The 25,285-nt window shown below is 34.9% G+C and overlaps 1 protein-coding gene and 1 pseudogene across 1 annotated transcript; one reads left to right on the forward strand and one right to left on the reverse strand.

The window, feature by feature from the left end:
* The first annotated feature begins 609 nt into the window (after nt 1-609).
* Nucleotides 610-18,150, forward strand: LOC105776128 (beta-galactosidase 9). The gene is made up of 19 exons (XM_012598622.2): nt 610-1,004; nt 1,417-1,512; nt 1,636-1,748; nt 1,872-1,938; nt 2,788-2,880; nt 3,893-4,036; nt 4,241-4,329; nt 5,478-5,583; nt 5,774-5,861; nt 6,008-6,129; nt 6,980-7,183; nt 8,718-8,944; nt 9,604-9,719; nt 9,934-10,031; nt 12,424-12,534; nt 13,942-14,052; nt 15,308-15,516; nt 15,694-16,042; nt 17,737-18,150. Exons 1-19 carry the CDS (start codon nt 816-818, stop codon nt 17,875-17,877), a joined length of 2,673 nt encoding a protein of 890 aa, XP_012454076.2. The 5' UTR covers nt 610-815; the 3' UTR covers nt 17,878-18,150.
* An 879-nt stretch (nt 18,151-19,029) lies between these two features.
* Nucleotides 19,030-25,246, reverse strand: LOC128033926 (pentatricopeptide repeat-containing protein At1g63080, mitochondrial-like; annotated as a pseudogene).
* Between the last annotated feature and the right edge of the window lie 39 nt (nt 25,247-25,285).

Raw genomic sequence — 25,285 nt, forward strand, 5'->3', positions numbered from 1 at the left:
CGAGCTGTTACAATTTTGTAGTTTACCTTTTTTTTCTTTTTTTATTTTTTATTTGCTTAAGTGTTAATAATAGATGATGGCACTACAACATAAACATTTGGTGCTAATGTGGCACTGCCATGTCAATCCTTGATGATGATATGGCATCTATTAAAGACCATGTCAGTCTTGCCATTAAATACTAATAGTTAACATCAATCAAAGGCCTATTTGGCCAGTATTATTTGTTCAGGGCTCAATTGCAACATCTAGTAGGGTTTTTTTTTTTTTTAATTCTCTTATTTTGATGAAAGAAAAAAACGAGATAATGTCTTCCTTTCAAAGTAAAAAATGGGCATCCTTCTGCTCCAGCTTTAGATTTAGGTTGATGATGTATTAACTCTAGTAACTTTTCACTTTCATGCTTGTATCACACCTTGTTTACTTACAAAGAGGAAAAAACACATTCTTTAAGAAAAAGAAAAAAGGCATACCCACACGTGCTTTTATTATTTAAGTAGCTTTTTACGTAAAAAGCTTTTGAAGTGAAAAGTAGGAGCTAAAATATCAAACTTATCCCTTTTCTTACGTTAGCTTAGTGGACACCTTGCAAAGACCCAATCCACAAAGCTGAAGCCGATGTAGAAAACTGTCCTAATCCTCAAACAACCAAATTTGCTTTTAAAATACAATTTGATCGGTAGTTGCTAAGTGGTGGCACCTTCGTCCATGCTTCACTCTTTGTCTTCTCTCCTTCTCTTCAACTTTCTGTCTTCTTCGATCTTTTTATCAATCAACAAATTGATCCATTCCCTTTTATCTCCCAGTAATTGAAGATGGTGGTTTTTGAAAACAAAGCTATTCCTAAGCTTCTTTTAGTGTGTCTCTTCGTCCAATTCTCAGTCTCCGCTGCTAATTTCTTCCAACCATTCAATGTTACGTACGACCACAGAGCTCTGATCATCGATGGTAAACGCCGTATGCTCATTTCTGGTGGAATTCATTACCCTCGTGCTACTCCTCAGGTACCCTTTTTCTCCTTTTGACTCCTCCAACCATTTTTCAACTCTTAATGGAGTGATTTTCTTTCTATCTTTTTCTTCCAGTTTTTGAATTTCTTATGTTTTCCCAACTTGGGTTTTGCTTTTCAAGTTGGAAGATCAAGTTTTTTAAAATTTGAAATTTTAGGTGTAAAAGCTTGGTTTTTAGATAAGCATAAGTCTGTTACGCATGCTTTAGTTTGCATGTGGGATTCTCTCCTCTAGAAAGAAAGAAATTTATTAATTGTGTCTTTATCGGTGCTATATACGAATGAGAAATTAAGCCATGGCTGAACATTTTACTCTCCTTTTTTTCTAAAACCTATATAAATTTCCCATCGTTGTCATATATTGTTGTTAAATTGCGTTTCTCACAATGGTAGCTTAATGACATCAGATGTGGCCTGACCTGATTGCAAAGAGCAAGGAGGGTGGAGCAGATGTTATTGAAAGTTATACATTTTGGAATGGGCATGAACCAGTCAGAGGGCAGGTATGCTATCACTCTTTTGTGTCTAATCTATGGTAGATTGGTACTTACTGGGAATTCGTACTAGTTTTGACTCTTTTGGTTTTGGTTAGAATATTTAATTTTTTGTATGAATTGCTTGCTCAGTATAATTTTGAAGGAAGGTTTGATCTTGTCAAGTTTGTGAAGCTAGTGGGAGACAATGGACTCTATTTCCTTCTCCGTATAGGTCCTTATGTTTGCGCTGAGTGGAATTTCGGGTCTGACTTTGTTTTCCCATTCTAATTACTTACAAAATTATTTTCTGCTTTCTGCTGCTTTCTGTTTAATTTTCGTTCTGAATGAGGTTGATACATATTAACCAAAATAGTATTTATTTACAGAGGCTTTCCTGTCTGGCTGCGAGATATCCCTGGCATAGAGTTTCGAACAGATAATGAACCTTTTAAGGTATGGGATTTTGTGCGGATAAGAAAACTATTTGTTGTTTCACCTAATAATTCTGAAATATGTAACGTTTTCCTTTTTGAAAAAAAATCTGTTATACCTCTAAGTTGAATATTTTAGGTTAATTTCCGCATGTAACAACTAGAGCATATTGAAATTTCTTATCGAATCAAAACATTTTCTGTGCATTTTAGTTATTTTCAGCCCCTAGTTCCCATTGAAATAGGATATAGCAAAAGATGTGTTCCAAACACATGATAAATATCGATTGTCTGTCACAAATGTATTCATCATGTAAACTGTGGTTTTCTTAGCTTTTTTAGCCTTTGCCTTAAAGTGCAGATGCTTTCATTGTGTTTCGAGATTTTTTCACCTTTAGTGTTGTACTTTAATATGGACTTTCTGATGATATTTGACTGCCAAAGCTTTACCAATTTCTATATCCAGTTAATCACAACTCAGTTTTCATGAAGGGTGTGAACACATGTGCTAACAGATTAATATCTATCAAATTGCTGGTCACCCATACTCTCTTCTTTCTTGTCTTTTATTTATTTAGTCTGAAGTGTTTGAGTGGGGGCATGTTTCTAATCTTTGACTAATTATACTATGGAATTATCCTTTTTAAGTTTCCTTTTATGTTTGACTATATATATATATATATCAAAGTGCTTTTTACTATCTTGATCAAATATTGGTAGGATTATAATGATTTCTGGAGGTTGGCAAGTGAATTTCTCAAAATTTTAGTCATCTATCGGATGCTAGAAATTGAGATTTAACTTTGTATCAGTGGCCATAACAGCTCAATCTTTCTTTTGCGTGTTCATATTTTCTTGTTTTTCTCTCCAGAGGGAGATGCAGCGCTTTGTAACGAAGATTGTGGATTTGATGCGGGAGGAGAAGCTCTTTTCCTGGCAGGGTGGTCCTATTATCCTCTTGCAGGTTGTACTACAATCTAGACCTCTGTTTTATATGTTAAATAGAATAGTTGTTTCGATGAGACATAGGGATTAATTGCTAGCATGGATAAGCGCAACATTGGAATCAAATTGTCACTCCGGCCACTTTTAAACTAAATCTGAACTCGTTATATAGAAGAAAATATCATTTTGAGGAGTGAAAATATGTAGGAAGTTCCTAAGCTACATTAGATATCAAATAATTCCTTAGCGATGAATGATCCTCAACAACAGCCACAGTGCTATGTCTAGTATTATCTTGTCTCTCAATACTACTTTATAAGTAAAGTTTAACATATTGTTTACTATAAAGTAATTTATTAGTAAACAAAAATTATCCAAGGTCTTATTTATTTCATTATCGATTTATTAGAACAACTTTGGCTATAGTTGAATATATTATATCATGTGAAGACTCTGAAATTTTTATCAGTAAACGAAGTAAGTGTTTTATTGGTTCTAATCATCATCTTCTGGTTGATTTGGTATCAGAGCCACAAGTATTACATATAAAATATTTGTGTACTAGATATGCATGTTTGCTCATGTTTATAATCCGTTATAGATTTTTGGTTGTAAACACACGGTTAACTTACTTGTACCATAGAAAGCTTAAATTTACTTTTAGAGACTAAAATAGAATTAAAACCCAATGCAAGGGAACATATCACAACAAAAATAATTCCATTTCTAAGGGACCAACTTAGTTGTTTATCCCCAAAAGAAAAATTGTCCTTGCCCAAAATATGGTATTATAGCTATTCTAGTGGCCATTTTACCTCTTGACAATTGTTAGATTGAACTCTCTAGTCTGTGAAATCTATCAATTACATATCTCACATCTATTAATTCTGACCTTCAGTTATATGGAGAAGAATATCATATGGTAATAAACTCATTTGATTTTAATTCTCTCTTAAATCCATGCGCATCCAAAGGTTGGAACAAGAATTACTTTTTCCCTAAGATTTCCTTAACTCGGATAATTTTATCAGATTGAGAACGAATATGGAAATATGGAGGGTTCATATGGCCAGAAGGGGAAAGAGTACGTCAGGTGGGCTGCTAACATGGCTTTGGGTCTAGGTGCTGGGGTTCCCTGGGTGATGTGCAAGCAAACTGATGCTCCGGGTGATATAGTAAGGTCCCTACCTTTTATTCTATGGTTGAGTTTCTATGCATTGCTTATGCATATCTAATCATGGAAGATGCCTTGATCTTTTCATTTTTAAAATTTCTAATTTTTTTACAACACTAAGATCTGAAACAACAAATCTGTGTTTACTCTTTCTTTAATTGTGCTTTACCTTCTTTTGTTTGTCTTCCTCTGTTTTCTGTTGCAGATAGATACCTGCAATAATTACTACTGTGATGGTTATAAACCAAATTCCCCTAACAAACCAACAATCTGGACAGAAAATTGGGATGGATGGTATGATCATGTCTAATGCTTTTATCTGTTTCATTGTACTCCCTATTGTTCCTTTCTTCTTTTATTGCACTCTTTTCCTTTCGTTTCCCTCTATCCAGAAGGGGAGCATGTGGAGGAGGCAAAGGAAATTTTGTCAAGCACCTATGAAGGACATGTTTTCGGTTTGCCAAAAATAGAGGGAAAGTTGATAGCCACATCCTTGTGGCTCAGTGAACTACACTTTTGGTCTTTGTTTATGTAGGAGTTTTTTAAATTGGTGATAATTGCTACAATATTTCTGGTATTAATTGTTCCAAAAATCCAAAGTTGGCTAAATATTTTGGTAGCATCGGTATTTTTTGAGAGAAAAAGAGTTTTTATTCTTTGTCTTGTATTTTTGTTAGTTATAGTAGCTTATATATATTCATGCTAAAATCCTAAAACAAGAAATTATCCAAAGCATGATGTTAGACCCTAATAATGGACACTAATGCAAAATGCAATTACTTCCAAACTATCAATCAACACAAATTACTCTTAAAATATCTCTACCCAACAGTAGTCCGCATCCCTTGATTTTCACAGTATTTTAAGTGGTATGGCCTTATATTATTTAAGTTTGTGGTCTGTTGTGGTCTTTAGTCATTTAAACTTCCCCACCTATTCTCATTCTGTTTTACTTTTGATTCTTTATAACTGAGTAGTTTTCAGATTCATTCGTTCTTTGTTTGTTGCTTAATGTTGTATTCTGTCGGATATATCCCTATGTAATGTGTGGAAGAGTTATAACTCGTGTTGTCTTGCATTAGATAGAAATATAGGTATTGCGTGGACTTTATTTATGTTGGGCTGCTATACCTATTGCATTTGATTTTAGGTTGAATGCTTTGATTTAAGTAAAGCTGCTATACCTATTGCATTTGATTTTAGGTTGAATTCTTTGATTTAAGTAAAGATGGAATAAACATGCTTTTGGACTACTTGTCTTTTTCCTTCATTTCCAACTACAATCTAGACATTTCAACCTATATGCCATTAGGTTTCTTTAACATCACCAAATTATTTTATTCCATCTTATTTCTGATGCTTTATATCTTGTTAACTAACATATTTTTGCACTGCTGTAAGTTTATTTGCAATCCACTCTTATTTTTAGTTGACCTTTGTAGGTACACCTCATGGGGAGGAAGATTGCCTCACAGACCAGTTGAAGATCTTGCATTTGCAGTAGCACGTTTTTTCCAGCGTGGAGGGAGCTTGATGAACTATTATATGGTAAACTAGTTAACAACTGAGTTTTGTCAGAAAAGTCTCACTTTCTAGTATGCAGTTAGCATTTATAAGGCTGGGTAAGAGCTATGATTGGATCTTTCTAGAAATAGCAATATTTATGGTCTAGTGCATATGACATTATTAGGTCATCTGGTCCAATACTACATATTGACAAGCCTGGTGATGGTTGCAGTATTTTGGTGGGACAAACTTTGGCCGTACTTCCGGTGGGCCCTTCTATATTACTAGTTACGATTATGATGCTCCAATTGATGAGTATGGTAGGTAGAACAGGAAAATGCCAAAAATCATTAATCAGTAACTCTTAGTGATTGAAGCATAAGTACTGGCTCATAACTTTACAACTCTAAGATCAAATATAGCCGGGACATTAAGCCCAAAACTTGACTGATGCCTTTGTCTCTAGGTTTACGAAGTGAGCCAAAATGGGGACACTTGAAAGATCTTCATGCTGCTATTAAGCTCTGTGAACGTGCTCTAGTGGCTGCTGATTCACCTCAGTATATGAAATTGGGACCAAGGCAGGAGGTTTGTGCTAGGAGGTTTCTTTTTTTTATTTTGTTTTATTTTTATTTTTATTTTTTATTAACTTCTTGCTCCACTGTGTTATGTATCAATTAAATACTGGATTAAATAAATTGTTTCTAAGTCAATGTGTCCATCTGGACTTTACATAAAAGAAATATATCCTGTTTTTCCATGCGAGTTACTTCAGCTTGCAATTAGTAGTGTTCTCATTGGAGTAAGGTTGCGTTGTTTGTTAGAGGTGGTGATAAGGTAGGTTGGTCTGATTGGAGTTATTTTAGTTTGAGGCAAATCCAATTTGGATTGTTTACTTCTCTGACTTCTCTGAGTAAGCCTTTCTCTCTCTTTTTTTATTTTTTTGCTGCTCTCCCCTCTGCTAGAGATGGAAACCAGTTGGTTTTATTGAGTCTTGCATTGAGTTGGATGGACTGTTTGACTGAGGTCTTCTTTTGCCACCTCTATTCCTGTCCAATACGATCTGGTTAAAGAAGTTAGGAAAGGAAATGGTTATGGTTCGTCAACTAGCTAAATGTACAACTTAACATCCTATACAAAAATATCACTTATCAATAAATTACTAGACATATGAGACAATGTTTCTCCATAAGGTTGCACAGGTGATGCTAGAAATTTTGCAGTACACTAGTACTGCAGCATAGAAGTTACTGACATCCTTTTGGCTAAGGCATGTAGACAAGAACAGAAAACACAAAAAAGAGGGGCACTATCAAACCTCTATGTTTCTAAATATGTTATCATATCATGCTAATCAACTGAAATTGTTTCCTCTTTCTGAAAATTTTCTTTCTCTAATTTTACGTCTGGTTTAATGTCAGTCGGTAACAACATGCAGGCACATGTATACTGGGAAAATACCCAGAGTACTGTTCTGAACACTACCCTTTCTGAAAGTCAAAGTGCATGCTCTGCTTTTCTTGCAAACATTGATGAGCATAATACTGCGACCGTAATATTCCGTGGTAAATCATACTCTTTGCCACCGTGGTCTGTAAGCATTTTACCTGACTGCAGTAATGTGGCATTCAACACTGCAAAGGTTTGTTTTTCAACTTTAGAAGTTTGAGTTATCTTGATTGTTTTGATGCTTGTAATCTGTTTGTTCTAATTGCTAGATTTGAGTGCTTAGTTCTGAAAGCAGGAACCAACTGATATAGTACTACTCTATGAATTATCTCACTTTATGACTCAAATTCTACCTCTTTATTCTGTGCTCAAAAATTACATGTATCTTTATTATAGTCCTTTGTAAAAAAATTTGGCAATCACATCTGTATCAAATTCCTGGAAGCTGCCATTGCTGCTTCCTTTTTTGTCTCAAATTACTGACATTCATACATGTTCACATAGCTTCTACTAAAATAGTCTGCTTTGACAAAAAAAGTTGTGCTTTAGTTTGTTAGCTTCTTCCTTAAATGCTAAGAGAGCTTCCTCCTTTTCTTTTACAAATTAGGTTAACTTTGTGTTATGGTTGCAATTGAGATATATGAAATGAGCAAGAGCTAGTTTAGTATTGTTTTTGAAATCTGTAGTGAAGAAGTGTTTTTGTTAAGTTTGGTTAAGATTTAAGTGTTCAGTATTGCTGTCAAAAAGTGCTTTTGAGAAGATAAAATGTTCATTTTAAATATGATGTTGTAAAGTAAAAAATATCCATTTTAATTTAATCAAAATTTTGATATTATGATATATGAAATATATAAACTTAAATTATAATAGAACTATAAAAATACTTTATTGTAACTCATTATTAATATTTTGATATATGAAATATACATGTTAAATGCTTTTAAACAATTAATATAATTTATTTTTAAAATTTAATTTGAATATATAAATCCTATTTTAGATATTTAAATGACATACAAAATAATCCTTATAAATTCAAATATCTAATGCTATATATTTTAAATAAATTTCAAAAGGGTAAATGAAAGGAACTTAATTTTGGTGATGATAAATGAGGGAAAATAAATAATTTAGCTCAAAAGTGATTTTTCAAAAGCCAAAAGCTAGAAATTTAACCTTTCCAAAAGTACTTTTTGCAGTTTGAAAAACACTTTTAACTTCAAAAAAGCTATCTGTTTAGCCTTACTTATGGTTTGAAAAGTGCTTTCCATCCAACTTGTTCAATTGGTTGCATCAGCCAATCCAAATTGTTTTTCAAAGTTCAAACATTAAAATGTAAATAAATATTACATATATTTGATAATTAACAGAAAACTGTATTTAGCTTAATGGTGTAGTCTTAACATGAAACTGAGAGGTTAAAGGTACAAATCTCGTTAATACAAAATAAAATTCTGTGGCTTGATGCGGTTTTTGACCTTTTCTATTATTACCAGTTTATATGCTAGACACAGGATTCTGATTCCTGGTTCAAACAGTTTTGCTTTTTTTTTTCACCTTCTGTAACTTCTCTTTTATCTTTCATATGTCTAAACTTCTATTATTTCCAGTTTTTATATAGTTGCTAGACTAGACAGGGCTCTAGTTCCCGGTTCAAACAAGTTTGTTTCTTATTCATATTTCTAAACTTCTGTAACTCCTCCATTATCTTTCATATTTCTAAACAGGTTGGAGCACAAACTTCTGTGAAACTGGTAGAGAATGCCCTATCTCCAAAAATATCTGCACCTGAACTTGTCATGACCAAAAATGAGGTTTCCAGTATCCCAGAATCCTGGATGTCTGTAGAGGAGCCAATTGGTATATGGAGTGAGAGCAATTTTACCGTTCAAGGCTTGTTGGAGCATTTGAAAGTGACAAAGGATGAATCTGATTATCTCTGGCATATGACCAGGTTAACTATGGTCTACTCTTGGATTACTCCACCCTAATTCATCTTTCCCTTTTCTGTTTGGTTATCATTTCTATTAAGTTCCCTCCTTTTAGAACCTATATCTTGGGGACTGAAATGATACTCGAGCATCATTTTGCTAGCTGTCTTATTATTCTGTTGGCCAAATATTTGCAGTAAAAAATTGCTTCCTTCATCTTTTCCTTTTCATTGACCCCTAATAAATTGGGAGATGGGGTTATGTGACTATTGTTTTCACCATTTTTCCGTAAAACAATAAAAATCTCATAAGTCACAATCTTTGTCATTGTACCGTCTCTTCTTGAATCTACTCATTTCTACCTTTTATTAATAAACTGATGTTCAACTTAACAGTTTAAATTTGATTTCACTAATGGTCTTTAGTCAAGAGTACCGAAAAAGTATTTTTTATGAAGGAATCTTGTTTTGGGACTCCTAAATGAGCAGAAAGTTTTAGTAGCCTAATATATCTCTTTTAGGGTTGGGAGGAAGAACATGGGGTTTATCTTTATTTTTTGCATTACCACAAATGTGGTGGATTTTAGTTTGCTGGTGGTAACCACTTTAGACTAAACACTTTCTTGTATCTGTGCATCTTAAATTCCTCATTGATGCCTCTTTATTCTATATCTGGGATGCAGAATATATGTTTCTGATGACGATGTTGCATTTTGGGAGGAAAATAAAGTTAGCCCCACTCTTGTAATTGATAGCATGCGTGATGTATTGCGGATATTTATTAATGGGGAGCTTATAGGTAAATTTCCTTAATGTGGTTGTATATAACTGCTTTCATGTCAATGCATGATCATGTATCTTCTCCCTGCCCCTTGCTCTTTATTTCCATTTATGCACTTCATTGCGTTTTAAAAGAATGCGTTTATTGAAATTCTTATCCTTTTAAGTTCTAAATACACTATGTAACTGAAGTTCTCACTAATATGTTTGCTTCTATGCTTCTGGAACTGAAGGCAGCGTAAGTGGTCACTGGGTCAAGGTGTTGCAGCCTGTCCAATTTCAACAAGGTTACAGTGATTTAATGCTGTTATCTCAGACAGTTGGTTTGCAGGTAAAAACTGGTTATGTTTGTCCACAATATCTGAATAAAATCATGTGATGGTTAAGGCATATGCTTGTCTATAAGGTGATGCCTAGCCTAATGGTAAAACCTTACTAGGATGCTACAAAGGCTTACGTCAAATCTGGTGTTCAGATCGATGTAGTTGTGAACTTGCAGCTATTGATTTGGGTAGATGATAGGTTCTTTCAAGTTTTAGATGCCACTTAAATCGTATGAGATTGTCATTTAAAGAGAAAGGGGGGGCTGAGAAAGGAGAAATTTGCCCAATTAGAAGATTATTGCTACAATTGAAAGTGAAACAGAAATGCCTCACTGCCTGATTCTGGAATCTATGCTCTAGAAACTCTTGCATCCGGATTTTTTGCACTTGAAATACAGAACACCAGAACAAAATCTGATGTTCTATTTCTTGCATCTCATTTATCCCTCTCCCTGCACCCAAACAAAAGCATAACACTATCTGGCGCCTCATTTTCTACAAAAGGTTCATCTACTTTTGGTGTAACTGAGTGTGAAATGAATTTAATATTGTCACCTCAAGAAGCAAGTAGCTTGCTTTCTAAGGAGAGGTATGTAGTGGATTAATTCAGTAACTAATCTGCATGAATGTATAAATTATTGATTTTGTTGTGTGGTAAAGCTGTTTTTATGTTTTAAAAGTTTGCTATAAATTATTGCATTTTTAATACAGTCTATACCTTTCTTCTCTTCATTTTTCCCTTTCTTTTACTTGGACGACACTTGATAATTAAAAATTCTCAAGGTACTCCAAATAAATTTCTTTTTCAGTGTCCATTCTACTTAAGTTATTGTCCACATTATTTACTCTTTCTTGCTTCATTTCCTTCCCTCTATAACCTCTCTATTTGTCTTTTACCATATGCTACAGGCTGCAAAATAACTTGTTAATTTATGGTTCAAAATTTTGTGATGAGTTTCTTTGAAAGGATCCAGATCCATTTTATCCCTTCTAAAGGAAATAACATTTCTACCCTATTTCTTTGCATGTCACATGTAAAGTGATCAAATAAATATGTTATGTTTGTTCATGTCATTAATAGTTTTAAAAAAGGAAGATTTTCTTGACTTATTTCCTATTAGTGTAGAAAACTGAAGGAAGCACCTTTTTACCAGCAGCATATTATGAGTTGTTGCTGGTTTTCCCCCCCTCAAACATATCATAAGACTGACGTTGTTGGTTGCAATATCAATGTGAGAAAATTCATTGATGGTATTGAAGTGTAATAAAGTGATAGTGGTAATATTATTGCATCTAGTTGTTTGTATAGAATGTAATATGGTGGACGCATAAGTAATTGGACAAGAAAGATCCAGTCCTTTTCTAAGACTGGAGTTTGGTCAAAGGTTTTTGTTAGGCATCCAATCTAAACCAATTCGTAGGTGGAGAGGTCCAACTTGAAAATAAGACCATGAGAAACCCAAGACTTGATAGATGTAGGACAACACTACACACTCCTCCCTAACTTGTATCTCAACAAAGGCCTACACATGGACAACTTCACAATGGATGGTCAACCTCACATGGGGTTAGGCAGGAAGACATGCTTTGCTACCATCTTAATCTTCCAAACTAAAACCAATTGACTATAGGTAGAGAAGCCCAACTTGCCTATAAAAACCTCATGGTTTTTGACCATCATTTATTGGAATTCAATATTTGATTGCCTATTTATAAATTAAAGATGATTGACCATCAGTCAATCCTTCAAACTTATGTATGATTTATAAATCAATATTTGAAAGAAGCCAAAATCCTCCTTTCGGCTTTTTGATTGACATCTACAGATACTCAAATTTTTTATTCCCAGTCATTAATCATACATCATTTTGAAGGATTGATGGATATTAAGCTTGTCTCTAATCCTTCTTCCACATTTTCTTGTTACATTGGCTGCAGTAAAATAAATGGTTAAACTACTAAATCTCTGGGATGTTTCTAAATTGTATTTGTAGTGTTGTGCACGGTTTAAAGTTAAGTGTCTGGAACTATTCGCAACGGAGGTTTTTATGTTTATAAGTTTATTTTGTGCACTAATGTTTTGCATGTTGGGGTTTATAAAATTTTAAGAGAGTTCCATAGTGCTCACAAAAAAGAAATATAAAATTTGATAGCATCGAAAATCTATCTTCTGATTTACAATATGAATCATATTCTGTTTGACTGAAGCAGATTCATTGCCGTAGGTCATTTGAGATGTGCAATATATTAGTTTTGTTGATTTCTAGTCACTTCAGTGACACAATGTTTTTAGTCTATATGGTTTCTCAATTTTGTATTCTTATTTACGAACTTGTCAAAATGGAATGGTGATTGTGGATTTCTGATGCCATAGCACTAAATTTTGCAATGATGATACAGAACTACGGTGCCTTTCTAGAGAAGGATGGTGCTGGGTTTAGAGGACAAATTAAGCTTACTGGATTTAAAAATGGGGATATTGACCTTTCTAAGGCTTCATGGATCTACCAGGTTTGTATTTAATAATTTTACTCTACTCTTTCACCTCTTCTGATTTATAACTGTTTTCAACTAGTCATCTTTTATGTGTTTATTGTAGATATACATAAAATTAATTTGTTGTTTCATACCTTTAGTGATTATTTAGTAATGGTAGTAGGTTTTTTTAGGCTTTTTCCTATGATGCTGTTCATGTGTTTTCAATGTTTTCTGATAAACAAAAATAATAAGCAATCCAAGAAGGGGGTGAGATTGATAGAAACTGGAAACAGATTCTTCAGCATCCTTTTAGAATGTAAGCCCTAAAACGTATTCAAAAGTATCAATTCTTCTTTGTGACAACGGGTTAGCACAAAAATACACAAAATACAAATAGACAGACATCAGAAGGTGAGACTTATGGAGGACGGCTTTAAACTTGAGATAGCTTTGTGGTGAGCTCTGTTGACCTTAAACAGCTACTTGACAAGTCATGATGAATTGGAAGCTTATCCTTTTCTTGGGAAAAAAGCATCCTTTTTATAGTATATAAGAGGTTATTTTTGTTACAACAATATAGGAGCTTGTTCACTGCATTTTTTGTCTACCTAAGTTTTGGAGTTCCAGGCTTGAACTTGAAATTAGAAGGATGAGTAAAAATACTTGTAAAAACTAAGACCTCTTCAAAATAAGCAAAAAATTTTCCTTTCCTTTGCTAAAAATAAGTCATGGGAGTGGTTAAATATTACCGGTTGGAATTAGTTTATTGCTGACTGATATACTAAAATATGGTGAAAAAATATTTCTCCTACCAAACGTAGCATGAGTTCTTTAACGTGCTCTTTAGAATTGGAAGCTCACTGAATTTGAAACAGATGTTAGGAAATATTCTGAATTTAGTACTTAAATTCGACAAAAGGATTGCATCTCAATAAAATCAATGACCTAGGATATTCTCCTTTCCAAAGAAGAGAACTTGACTTTTGGCTTAAAGAAACTTTGATAGAAGGGACAATCTTGCTTGAAGAATTCCTCTGCTAGAGCAGTCTGTCATAAGAAAAAGCTAATTTATTAGCTTTGTATTCATTTCCATTTGACTTCTTCATTGATGTATTTTAATGAAAATCATGGGATGTATGGTCTTCACTCTTGACGCCTGCCTCATTCTTTGTTTTGCTTATACATGAATTCTCTTTGAATATGAAATGAACAAATGCCTCTATGATTAATAGAAGCTCAATGTTTCAAAGATGATCATAGAGTTGAACATATATTTGCAAATGGTTAAAACTCTGCGGACTATGTAACTCAATGTTGATTTGTGGTTGGTTTCTTTTCTGCAATTATGAACTGGATATTTCTTCTACCTTTTTGTTTCTCCTGAAGGAAGAAAATGGCAAGGAAAACATTCAGTTGCTGGTTGTTTTTCTTTTATTCTAGGTTGGCCTGAAGGGTGAGTTCCAGAAAATATTCACCATAGAAGAAAATGAGAAAGCAGGATGGACAAACTTGAAGCTTGATGATACTCCCTCCACATTTACTTGGTACAAGGTAAGTTTATTCCTTGAACAGTTTCAATTAACATAGTGCTTACAAGGATGGGATATTATTACATGCTTTCTTCGTCATAGGTACTATCAAAAGTAGTGGTGTTAATTCATATGACATTGGCCTTTAAAATATCCTCCTTTTCTTTGTTGGAATGTGCTATGACATAAATATACAACTTATGCATAAATAAAAGGTTTAAAGCTAAAATAAATGGTTATATATTTATTTCTTTGAACATTCAAACACATTAAGTAGAGATGTCCATTCTTCTGTATATCTTTCTTTTGGTTTTTCTCATTACCTATACCAACAACAATAAACTACACTTTTCCCACCATGTAGGAATGGCTATGTGGACCATATTGCAACAAGGAGCTCTATTTAAAATAATATGTGCAGTAAGTTTAGTAAAACGTAGGTTCTTTTCATAGTTTCCATCCAGGGTATTTTTGGCGCTCCTCTCCTCTTAAAATTAGCGGTATTTGAAAATTTACATCTTCTCAGGTTCGTTTGAAGCTGTCCATAAGAAACCATTTTAATTGTGTTTTCCTTTTTTTGTTTATTAAATGAAACCCACCTTCTCTTAAGCATTTTTTTTCTTAATTTTATCTTTCCTTGTATAACCGCATACCAAATGTTGCATTCTCATCGTAGACATGCTTTTTTCTTGCATGTCTTAATGCTTAATTGCCTAACATTCAGTCCCTCATGACATTGCTAGTTCTATTTCTGTCATATAAAAATTTCCATCAACTTTTGGTGGAATTGTGGTCACACGAGACTCCTAACGATTTTTCTTGCCTAACCAGTATGATAGAGAATTATTTCTTTCCCTCCTTTTTGACCTCATTCCATGTCATTTTTCACTGCTCCAAAGCATTGGAATATCATAGGGGAATTTCTCAATGGCTTTGTTTCATTGCCTCATTTCTTATATTTGCGTTCTTGATTGATGGCTATATGGCAATCATGATATCCCAATGATCTGATGACTGGGAAAGAAATTATTGGAACCACAACCACCATTTTGCTCATCTCAATTAGAGTTCATCACTGGCAGCATATTGTTTGTGGCATCATTGTTTTTCTAATACTTTTTCCTGTTAATATGAACGCTTGTGCTCCTATTGCACATATCTGAATGTATATCATCTTTTTATTTTGATTTTAGCTTTTCCCCTATTATCCATCTCATTTCTATTCCTTTGAAGTAAAGTTTACTTACATGCATCCCTTCTATCCCCAATTCAAGCAGGCATACTTTGATTCTCCCGATGGGTCAGAGCCCATTGCTATTGACTTAGGAAGCATGGGAAAGGGCCAAGCTTGGGTCAATGGCCATCATATTGGAAGATACTGGAATCTGACAGCCCCAAAAGATGGATGTCCGGATAGCTGTGATTATCGTGGAGCATATGGCTCCAACAAGTGCATGACAAATTGTGGGAAGCCCACTCAAACCTGGTATTATTTCCACTGAAAGTATATGTAAATCAATGGAAAGTTAACTAGTATCCCATTTTGAAAATTGGTGTACTAATTGTGTGCTTAATCCCTTTATGCATTTAAATTGGATAGTTGCTACGGGAAATGGCATTTTGCGTCCACCTTGTGATACATGTTCTATTGTTCAATCACCAGGTACCATGTGCCAAGATCATGGTTACAGGCATCAAACAATTTACTTGTGATATTTGAAGAAATTGGTGGGAACCCATTTGAGATTTCAGTCAAATTACGTGTGCCTCGAATTCTCTGTGCTCAAATGTCCGAGTCCTACTATCCACCTCTTCGAGAATGGCTTCATCTAGATCTTATTGATGGAAAAGTCTCCATAAGTGACATGAAACCACAGATTCACTTGCAGTGTGAAGATGGGCATATAATCTCCTCTATAGAATTTGCTAGCTATGGAACTCCTCATGGAAGCTGCCAGAATTTTTCTAATGGCAATTGCCACTCTCCAAATTCATTGTCTGTGATATCCGAGGTATATATTTTACTTAATAAAAAAAAGTGTTACATCTTTAAGAAGTTCTTAATTGATCAATATTAACTTGAAACATGATCATAATGAGAAAATGAGTTGGAGGCTAAGACTTAGGTATCTGTCAGGTATGAAATTAAAATGGTGGAAATTGAATTAGAGAGTGAATAAGATATGAAATGAAAGCTTAATGACTCTATTTTTACATAAAAGAAACAGAGCAAGCAAAAGAGTTATACATTTTGAGATATTTGAATTTTGGTGAGGTAGGGTCGGATTGATTTCGGAATCCATTAAAAATTGTACAAAAATAATTATGAGTTATAATTTATATGCTTAGAATCCTTAATGAGTCTATTTTCAAAGGAAAGAAACGGAAATATCACCTGAATTCTGTACAATGAGATAATTCATTTTTAGTGAAGAGAGATCAGAGATGTTGAGCAGTGAAACAGGGGTGACTTTAATGAATAAACTGTAGATGAGAAAATGAGTTGGAGGCTAAGACTTAGGTATCTGTCAGGTATGGGTATGTATTCTACACAGGTATTGCCCATTTTTTCCATGTTTTTCCATTTATTTGGAGGGGCATATTCCCATACCCTTGTTCTTATATGCATCAGACACGATCTTGAACACAGGTATATCAAGAAAAATAGAGAGTTGTAGCAATAGAGGTTTGAGGTATAGAAAAACATGGTAGCTGTTTATTTAGAAAGGCATCTGGTCGATACTGTGATTGAAATCATTTTAAGATATTTCAATAGGAGTTAGAGCTACATATTCATTCCTCCTAAACGCTAATAAAGGATGACATAACCAGAGATGCAAACTGCAGAAATATGGCTAGGAGAATTACTGAGCTTTATTAAGTTCATTTGTGAGAATACTCTTGGATTTGCAGACTTGCAGTTTTGCAAATGCATTATGGGCTCTGAAAACATGTTTATTCAACAACTTTGTTGATAGTTTCGATAATGTTGATAAACTTATTGAACTGAGTGACCTGAATGGTTCTGATATGGAAGAAAATATTCTACACAGGTATTGCCCATTTTTTCCATGTTTTTCCATTTATTTGGAGGGGCATATTCCCATACCCTTGTTCTTATATGCATCAGACACGATCTTGAACACAGGTATATCAAGAAAAATAGGGAGTTGTAGCAATAGAGGTTTGAGGTATAGAAAAACATGGTAGCTGTTTATTTAGAAAGGCGTCTGGTCGATACTGTGATTGAAATCATTTTAAGATATTTCAATAGGAGTTAGAGCTACATATTCATTCCTCCTAAACGCTAATAAAGGATGACATAACCAGAGATGCAAACTGCAGAAATATGACTAGGAGAATTACTGAGCTTTATTAAGTTCATTTGTGAGAATACTCTTGGATTTGCAGACTTGCAGTTTTGCAAATGCATTATGGGCTCTGAAAACATGTTTCTTCAACAACTTTGTTGATAGTTTCGATAATGTTGATAAACTTATTGAACTGAGTGACCTGAATGTTTCTGATATGGAAGAAAATACTCTTTAGTTCACTGAATTTATGTGAAAAGGTTTGCCGGTGCTAAGTTGTATGACTCTTGCATACTGCTCAAATATTGGAACTGTGGTTCTTACCATTTTTTAACATTGTATGTTATTTTCCCATTCCTGATGTTAATAATGTCTTCGTTGTTCAACTTTTACAGGCTTGTGTAGGAAGAAACAGTTGTTCCGTTGAAGTTTCAAACTCTGGATTTGGAAGTGACCCTTGCCGGGGTGTTCTCAAGACATTGGCTGTTGAAGCTAGATGTGTGTCAACATCAACTATTGGAGTCTCCCAGTTCTAATTCGACAGGAGGGTGATGCAATGAAGATAGTTGTTGTTAACCGGGTAACTACCTCTGCTTAGTTGCAAACCAGTTGCAATGAGCATTTCAGTTACATCGTTTGTACAAGATTTCAGAAGCTTGTATGTTCAGACATGTTTTCTGAATAATACCGGTATCAAGCAATTCCTGTACTATATGTATGTAATAATGCGGTGAACTCTATATCTGAAGTTTTAATGTTGTAAATAAACTGTATATAGTTTATATCATGGCAATCTGAAACACAATAAACACTGGCCTTCCTGCTTCTTTCCCTAATAATACTTTGATAACACGAATTGGATGGAGGTGAAATTGATGCACAAGCAGTTTCAGAGCATTGTTTCAAATGGCATACAGAATTTAGTTTCAGGGTATTGCCAAGCACAATAGGAGTCTCAAGATTGAGTGAAGGTGAGAGGATGGTATATAAGCATGGCTAGTTGAAGAAACTGTCGCCCATCGCATCTTCATCTCTTTCAAGTTCTGCTCTGGATTGTTGGTATTACACACAAACCGGCCATGGGGCAAGGTAACGAGTGTGAAATTGGATTGGTGGATTGTTAAATATGCCTAGTCTTGTTACGGTCCCAAACAAATGAAGCAATATGTTTGGGGTCTCGTTCTTGCTTCCTGATATCATTTCAAAGCCAGAATCGGTGTTTATTTTATTTCATAACAGTCATAGACATTGGTAAATTATGTTTATTCTTTGACCAATTTCCCTAAAAAAGGCAACGGTGTCTGCCCGTTTTCTTCATCCACATATGAAGTGAAAAGAAGCCTAGAAAGGAAAATTCTGGTTACTGCAGAAACTCTGACGTTCCAAAACTAGAAGAAAAGCAGTATCATGGACAACTACAAGCCTGTCTACAAAACCAAGAAAGAAGAAAAGGAAAAGCCTAAATATGGAAGACAACCTTATGTTGTTAAAACAGTGCCAAAACGTGAAGAAAAGCCTTACTACGGCACAAAACCGTAAGAAAGAAAAGCTTAGAGACTGCAAAAGCTCTCCATTGCAGGCCTGCAATTTTCCCACTAATGTCAACAAAGCCATTGAAGGTGCTCTTTTTTCTGTGTTTGCGTGTTCTGAAAATTTGATCTTCTGTTTTGATGTTGGAGGTAGCAACTCGAGTTGATTCTCTTTTATTTTTGGAACGGAACATTGTTGCTTGATGATGTTTTATTGGTGGGTTTGTATTTGATATATTGTTAGTGTGCAAATCCATACATCTGACAGTAAATCGCATGGAGATACCTCATCAGTAGAGTGCAATCTCTGCATATTCGATGTTAGACCAATATAAAATCACCTAATCTACTTGCATCCTTCTCCATTTCTATAAAGAAAATTGAAAGAACAAATAACAAAAATAATGAGATGTTAATTTTCATAGCCTTCTCAAGCCTCTAAGCATCTTGTGAGTTTCCATATTAAGTGTAAATCCCTTTTGGAGCATTTCGTCAGCAAGCCTCAAAATCTCTTTACTTTTACTCTTCGCATGCCCATTGATCAACATCTTATAAGCCCTGGGTTCCCATTGAATCAAAGACATCCTTTGCCTTATTCATTTCACCTTGCCCACAATACAATCTGATCATTATATTGTATGTAACCCCATAAAGCTTCACACCTCTCTGACTCAGTAGTTCCAACATGGTAATGGCTTCTTCAGTCCTCTTCTCCTTGCATAAAGCATTGATTAAAGAATTGAAAGTAACTACATCAGGATGGATCCCTCCATTTATCATTCAATTCAGCGAGCCTGTTTGCTTCTGTCCATCTACCTGAATTAGGTGACAATATTAGGTTTTACACCTCCCTTGACTCATTAGATTCAACATGGTAATGGCTTCTTCAATCCTCTTTTCCTTGCATAAAGCATTGATTAAAGAATTAAAAGTCACTAGATTAGGATGGACTCCTTCATTCATTATTCTATTGAGCAAATTTGTCACTTCTTCCCATTTCCCAGAATGACAAGCCTTGAATGAAAGAATTATAGGTGAAGACATTTGGTGTCACGCCTTTACGAGTCATCAATTCCAGAATTTCAATCGCCTTGGATGACTCCCCCTCCTTGCATAAAATATCTATATGGAATCTAAAGTAACAATGGCAGGTGAAATTTCAGATGCAATCATTCGTGGCCAAACTTGCAGAAGGCATGAATTAGCGTAGTATAAGTGATAACATCAGGCCTTATGCCTCTTTGGGTCATTAAATCAAATACAGATATTGCTTCTTGGATCTTCCCATCCTTGCAAAGAGCAGAAACTAAAGCATTTACGATATAGACATCAGGAGAAATCCCCTTGTTAACCGTATCAGCTAATAATCGTTTTGCTTCATCCCACTTGCCAATGCTGCAAAACCCATTAATTATTGCCTCAATTCTAATATAGTCAAAGCCTTCTCCGTGCGTTTCTCCGTACACAATCCATCAATAATCGTACTATAGCATAAGCTTCCATTTCCATTCATCTTTATCAACAAAACGACTGCAAAACGAAAATTCCGTTACTTGCAAAGTATAAAAATAAATTAATATATATACCAAATTAAAATGTTATTATTATTGTATAAAATAATTTTTTAAAGTTAAACCATATAGGATACAAGTCTATTTGAAAAGCTATAAGATAATCAGATTTGAATATAAATATTTGTAATTACCCGCTTAAATTGACTTAGGTACTCCAATTATATTCTACTATCCAATCGTGAAAATTCAATTACTAATTGGCTTTGTTTGATTATAAGTAACAAATCAGTGGATCGAATCCCTCGTTCAAGGGATGGCGATTTGAGCTATGAAAATACTGAATTTCCTTTTCTGTTTGCTAAATATTTCTATCATGTTCCCTCCTTTTAGAACTAAGTTTTTAAGGACTAAAATGATAGTGTAGTATCCTTTTGCTAGCTGTCATTTTATTCTGTTGGCCAGATATTTGCAGCTATAGGATTTTGTTTAGTTTTCTAAGGAACAATACTTTTGAGAACGTGGATAGGTTGCTTCCTTGATCTTTTCCTTTTCATTAGTAGCCTAATGCATCACTTAAAACCTAACAAGAAATAGCTTTCAAGAGGTCAATTCCAGTTTCCTGCTATGGAGCTCCAAATGGAAGTCATAGGTACTCACTAACAAGAGAAATAGCGTTCTTTTTCTGTACACATGGTTGATCAGTCATGGCTTGAGCAATGGCCAGAAAAGCAGAGGATCCTCCAACTTTAGAAAATTAAACATAACCATTTTGGACACGTACCTGTATCCAACCGTAGCACACGAGTCCGAGTAACATAGTTTACTATAACTTAGGTTCTCAAACAATGTATTTCCAACTACTATACCTTCCAAAGCTTGTCTAGCTCTTTAGAAAAGTATAGAGAAGATCACTAAAATGCCATACTTAGATGGCATTGTTTCTGTCAAGAGCACAACTGTATAATATGCATAGTAGAACTGATTTTAACTTCATTAAGGGCTAGTTTAGCATTGCTTCTAAGTATTTTCGGGACAAAAAGCACTTTTGCGATAAAAACATTGCTACACAAGATACTTTTGAGCTTTTCAAAAATACTTTTGGGTAAAAATACATGCTTTGCAAAAGCACTTTTTTAACCAAAAGCAAAACCAAAAAAAATTAGTTTTTACTCAAAAGTGCTTTTCGGCCCAAAAACACTTTTGAGAAGTAATGCTGAACTAAAAGTCTAAGAAACAATCAGACTGCATTTTGGTGAAAGAATCTGGTAAAAAAACTAGTGTTCGAGTCATGTACATTTCACCAACGAGGAAAACACTAATGAAGTATAACCAATGCTTAAGGTCTGTCCACAAATTTTCAAGTCAGCCTCTCCTCATATAATTTTAAACCCAGAATCATTGTTTATTTTGTTTCAGAACTACAGTCTTAGCCATTAGTAAACTAAGATTAAGTTTGACCAATCCCATATAAAACGCAACGGTGTCATCCCGTATTCTTCATCCACTCATATTTCCTTCTAATAATAATTATTACATAACATTCCAGAGCGATAGAATTAATAGTGCCACAGTCATGGCTCTCTCACCTCTCCTTGGCATTCTCCTTACTTCTAACATTGATGGAATTCGGGGTGACAGCCCTCAAGCAAAGCCTGATTATGGCATAAAAAGAGAAGCCAGTATGAAAAGTGAAGCCTGGTTATGGTGATGATTCATCTAAGCATGGTTTAGATGGAATAACAGCAGACAGCCCTCAAGCAAAGCCAGACGATGAAGATGATATGCCGAACTATGACATTTACAAGCCTAAACAAGAAGAAAACTGTGAGGAAAAAGAAAAGCCTTATGTTGTTAAATCAAAACGAGAAGAAAAGCATTATCATGGCAGTAAACCAGACAACTACAAGCAAGCAAAGCCAGATGAAAAGTGTGTTATGGAGGAGGAGGGAAAAAAAGGCTGTCTACAAACCAAGCACAAGAAAACAAAAATCAACCAGAGTGAAGGAAAGCCTTTCTATGGCACAAAACTAGGTAATGGCTTTACACCTCTTCGATCATTACCCTGTAAGTAAATTCATTTACACCTCTTCAATTATTATCCTGTAAGTAAACTCATTCGGCTTCATGCCTTTTTGATCCATCACCTTCAGTACTTCATGAGTTTTTTTTATTTTTCCTTGTTTGCTGATAGCATCCAACAAATGTTAAAAGTTTCAACATCAGGAACAATTTCTTCAGCAACCATCTTACTAAGCAAGCTTGTTGCTTCTCCACATTGTCCTGAATTGCATAATCCATGTATTAAACTACTGTAGGTGACGATGTCTGGTTTCAGATCTCTCTGAATCATTAATTTGTACAAGGTAATGGCTTCTTCAATCTTTTTTTCTTTGCACAAAGCATTGATTAAAGAGCTTAAGGTTTCCACATCAGGCTGGACTCCATTCAACATCCTACTAAACAAGCTAGCCACTTCTGCACAACTACCTAAACTCCACAATCCAAGTATTAAAAAGCAGTAGGTGACAATGTCAGGTATTACATTTCTCTGACTCATTAGTTCCAACATGCTAATGGCTTCTTCATTCTTGTTTTCCTTGTACAAAGCATTGATTAAAGATCTTAAAGTTTCCATATCAGGCTGGACTCCTCCATTCAACATCCTACTAAACAAGCTTGTGGCTTCTGCACATATATCTGAATTGCACAATCCACGTATTAAACAATTGTAGGTGACAATGTCGGGTTTTACACCTCTCTGACTCATTAGTTCCAACATGGTAATGGCTTCTTCAGTCCTCTTTTCCTTGCACAAGGCATTGATTGAAGAATTGAAAGTTACTACATCAAGATGACTCCTGCATTCATCATTCTATTGAGCACGGTTGTTGCTTCCGTCCATTTGCCCGAACTGCAAAACTCATATATTGAACAATTGTTTGTGACAACGTTAGGTTTTACATTTCTCTGTATCATTAATTCCAGCACAGTAAAGGCTTCTGAAGTCCTCTTTTCCTTGCATAAAGCATTGATTAAAGAATTGAAAGTCACAACATCAGGATGGACTCCTTCATTCATCGTTCTATTGAGCAAGCTTGTTGTTTCTTCCCATTGCCCAGAATGACAAAGTCCTTGAATAAGAGGATTATTGGTAACATCTGGTTTCACGCCTTTACGAGTCATTAGTTCCAGAATTTCAATTGCCTCTGATGACTGCCCCTCCTTGCATAAAATATATATCATGGAATTGAACGTTAATACGGAAGGTAAAATTTCAGATGCAATCATGTTTGCAAAGAAATTCCTGACCAATCTCCATTCGCCAAACTTGCATAAGGCATGAATTAGCATAGTATAAGTGATAACATCAGGCCTTGTGCCTCTTTGGCTCATTAAATCAAATACAAATATTGCTTCTTGGATCTTCCCATCCTTGCAAAGAGCAGAAATTATAGTATTTAAGGTATAGACATTAGGGGAAATCCTCTTGTTAACCATGTCAACTAATAATTCTTTTGCTTCATCCCACTGGGCAACGCTGCAAAATCCATTAATCAACGAATTGAATGAACAACATCGGGCTCAATTCACCTATCTAACATATCTCGAAAGATAATCAAAGCCTTGTCCATGCGATTCTCTTTACAGATTCCATCAATAATTGCACTATAGCATTCCGCACCAGGTTGAAAGCTTCCATTTCCATTCATCTTTAACAGAAGAAGAACAGCAAAACGAGAATTCCCTGATCTGCAAAGCTTCCTCATAATAATACTAAAAGTGTAGTGATTATGCGGATATCCATTGTCCAATATTTTCCTAAACACTCCCATTGCCTTGTTAATCTTACCCTCATCGCTCAGTCCAATAAGCAGAGTATTCATGGTATAATCGTCAGGTTGAAGACCAAGTTTTACAATCATAGCCAACATAGAGAAACCTAAGTCCACCTTAGAGGTGGCCATGGGATGGGCCGGGCCGGGTTCAGGTCGGGCCCATAAAAAATTTCGGCCTGCGTCCTAGGCTCGGGCCCAGCCTGAAATATGAGCCTGAAATTTTGTCCAGAGCCGGCCCGAGAAAATATTACTAAGCTCGAGCCCGGCCCGGTCTGGCCCATTTTTTTAATAAACACTAAAAATTTATTTTAAAAATAAAAAAATAAAAAAACCATTATTTTAAAAATATTTTAAAATTAAAAAAAATTATATTTATTATATATTCGGGCTAGACCCAGGCCAAAAAAGTAGTGCCCGAGGCCCGGCCCGTTTTCTAAACGAGCCTCATTTTTTTCCCCAAACTCATATTTCGGGCCTCTATTTTTACCCGAACCCTCTCATATTTCGGGTGGGCCGTTGGGCCGGGCCGGGCCGCCCGGCTCATGAGCACCTCTAGTCCACCTTCTTCAAATTGCACAAACAAAGGATCCAAATGTTCATTGTAAAGATATTAGGTTGGAAGTCACTACAACCCATAATCTGTTTACACATGGAAACAAAAAATGCAGTGTTCCATCTTGGAGACTGCTCCAAGCAGATAATTGAAAGCCGAAATTGAGGGTAAGGGTCTCATTGAAATCATGGAATTGAAAAAACCCAGAGCTTCATCAAGCTCAAGGCATCTTGATTTACACTTATGTATGACTAAATTCTCGAGAGAGGTGGGTTTGGACATACCCATCTTGACATTTTCATCAGAAGTAGTAGAACAACTGGAAAGAAAACACGTATGGGCAGTTTAGAAAAAGGAAAAAGAAGAGAATTAGGAAGAATAAAACCAAAAATCGTTGAGGTTATTCTCTTCGTCTTCACGACTGTCTCCATATCATCACTGTACAGTTGCAATTGAATCAGTCAAGACAAAACTATATTTGGTTCGGAGAGACCACTTTTTTTTTAATAATA

Source organism: Gossypium raimondii, chromosome 10, assembly GCF_025698545.1.
Source record: "Gossypium raimondii isolate GPD5lz chromosome 10, ASM2569854v1, whole genome shotgun sequence".
Classification (NCBI taxonomy): Eukaryota; Viridiplantae; Streptophyta; class Magnoliopsida; order Malvales; family Malvaceae; genus Gossypium; species Gossypium raimondii.

Coding starts and splice junctions, on each gene's coding strand:
- LOC105776128 (XM_012598622.2), top strand. CDS start 816: ATGGTGGTTTTTGAAAACAAAGCTATTCCTAAGCTTCTTTTAGTGTGT. Junction 4,330..5,477: donor ACAGAAAATTGGGATGGATG/GTATGATCATGT, acceptor TGACCTTTGTAG/GTACACCTCATGGGGAGGAA. Junction 5,862..6,007: donor TGCTCCAATTGATGAGTATG/GTAGGTAGAACA, acceptor CTTTGTCTCTAG/GTTTACGAAGTGAGCCAAAA.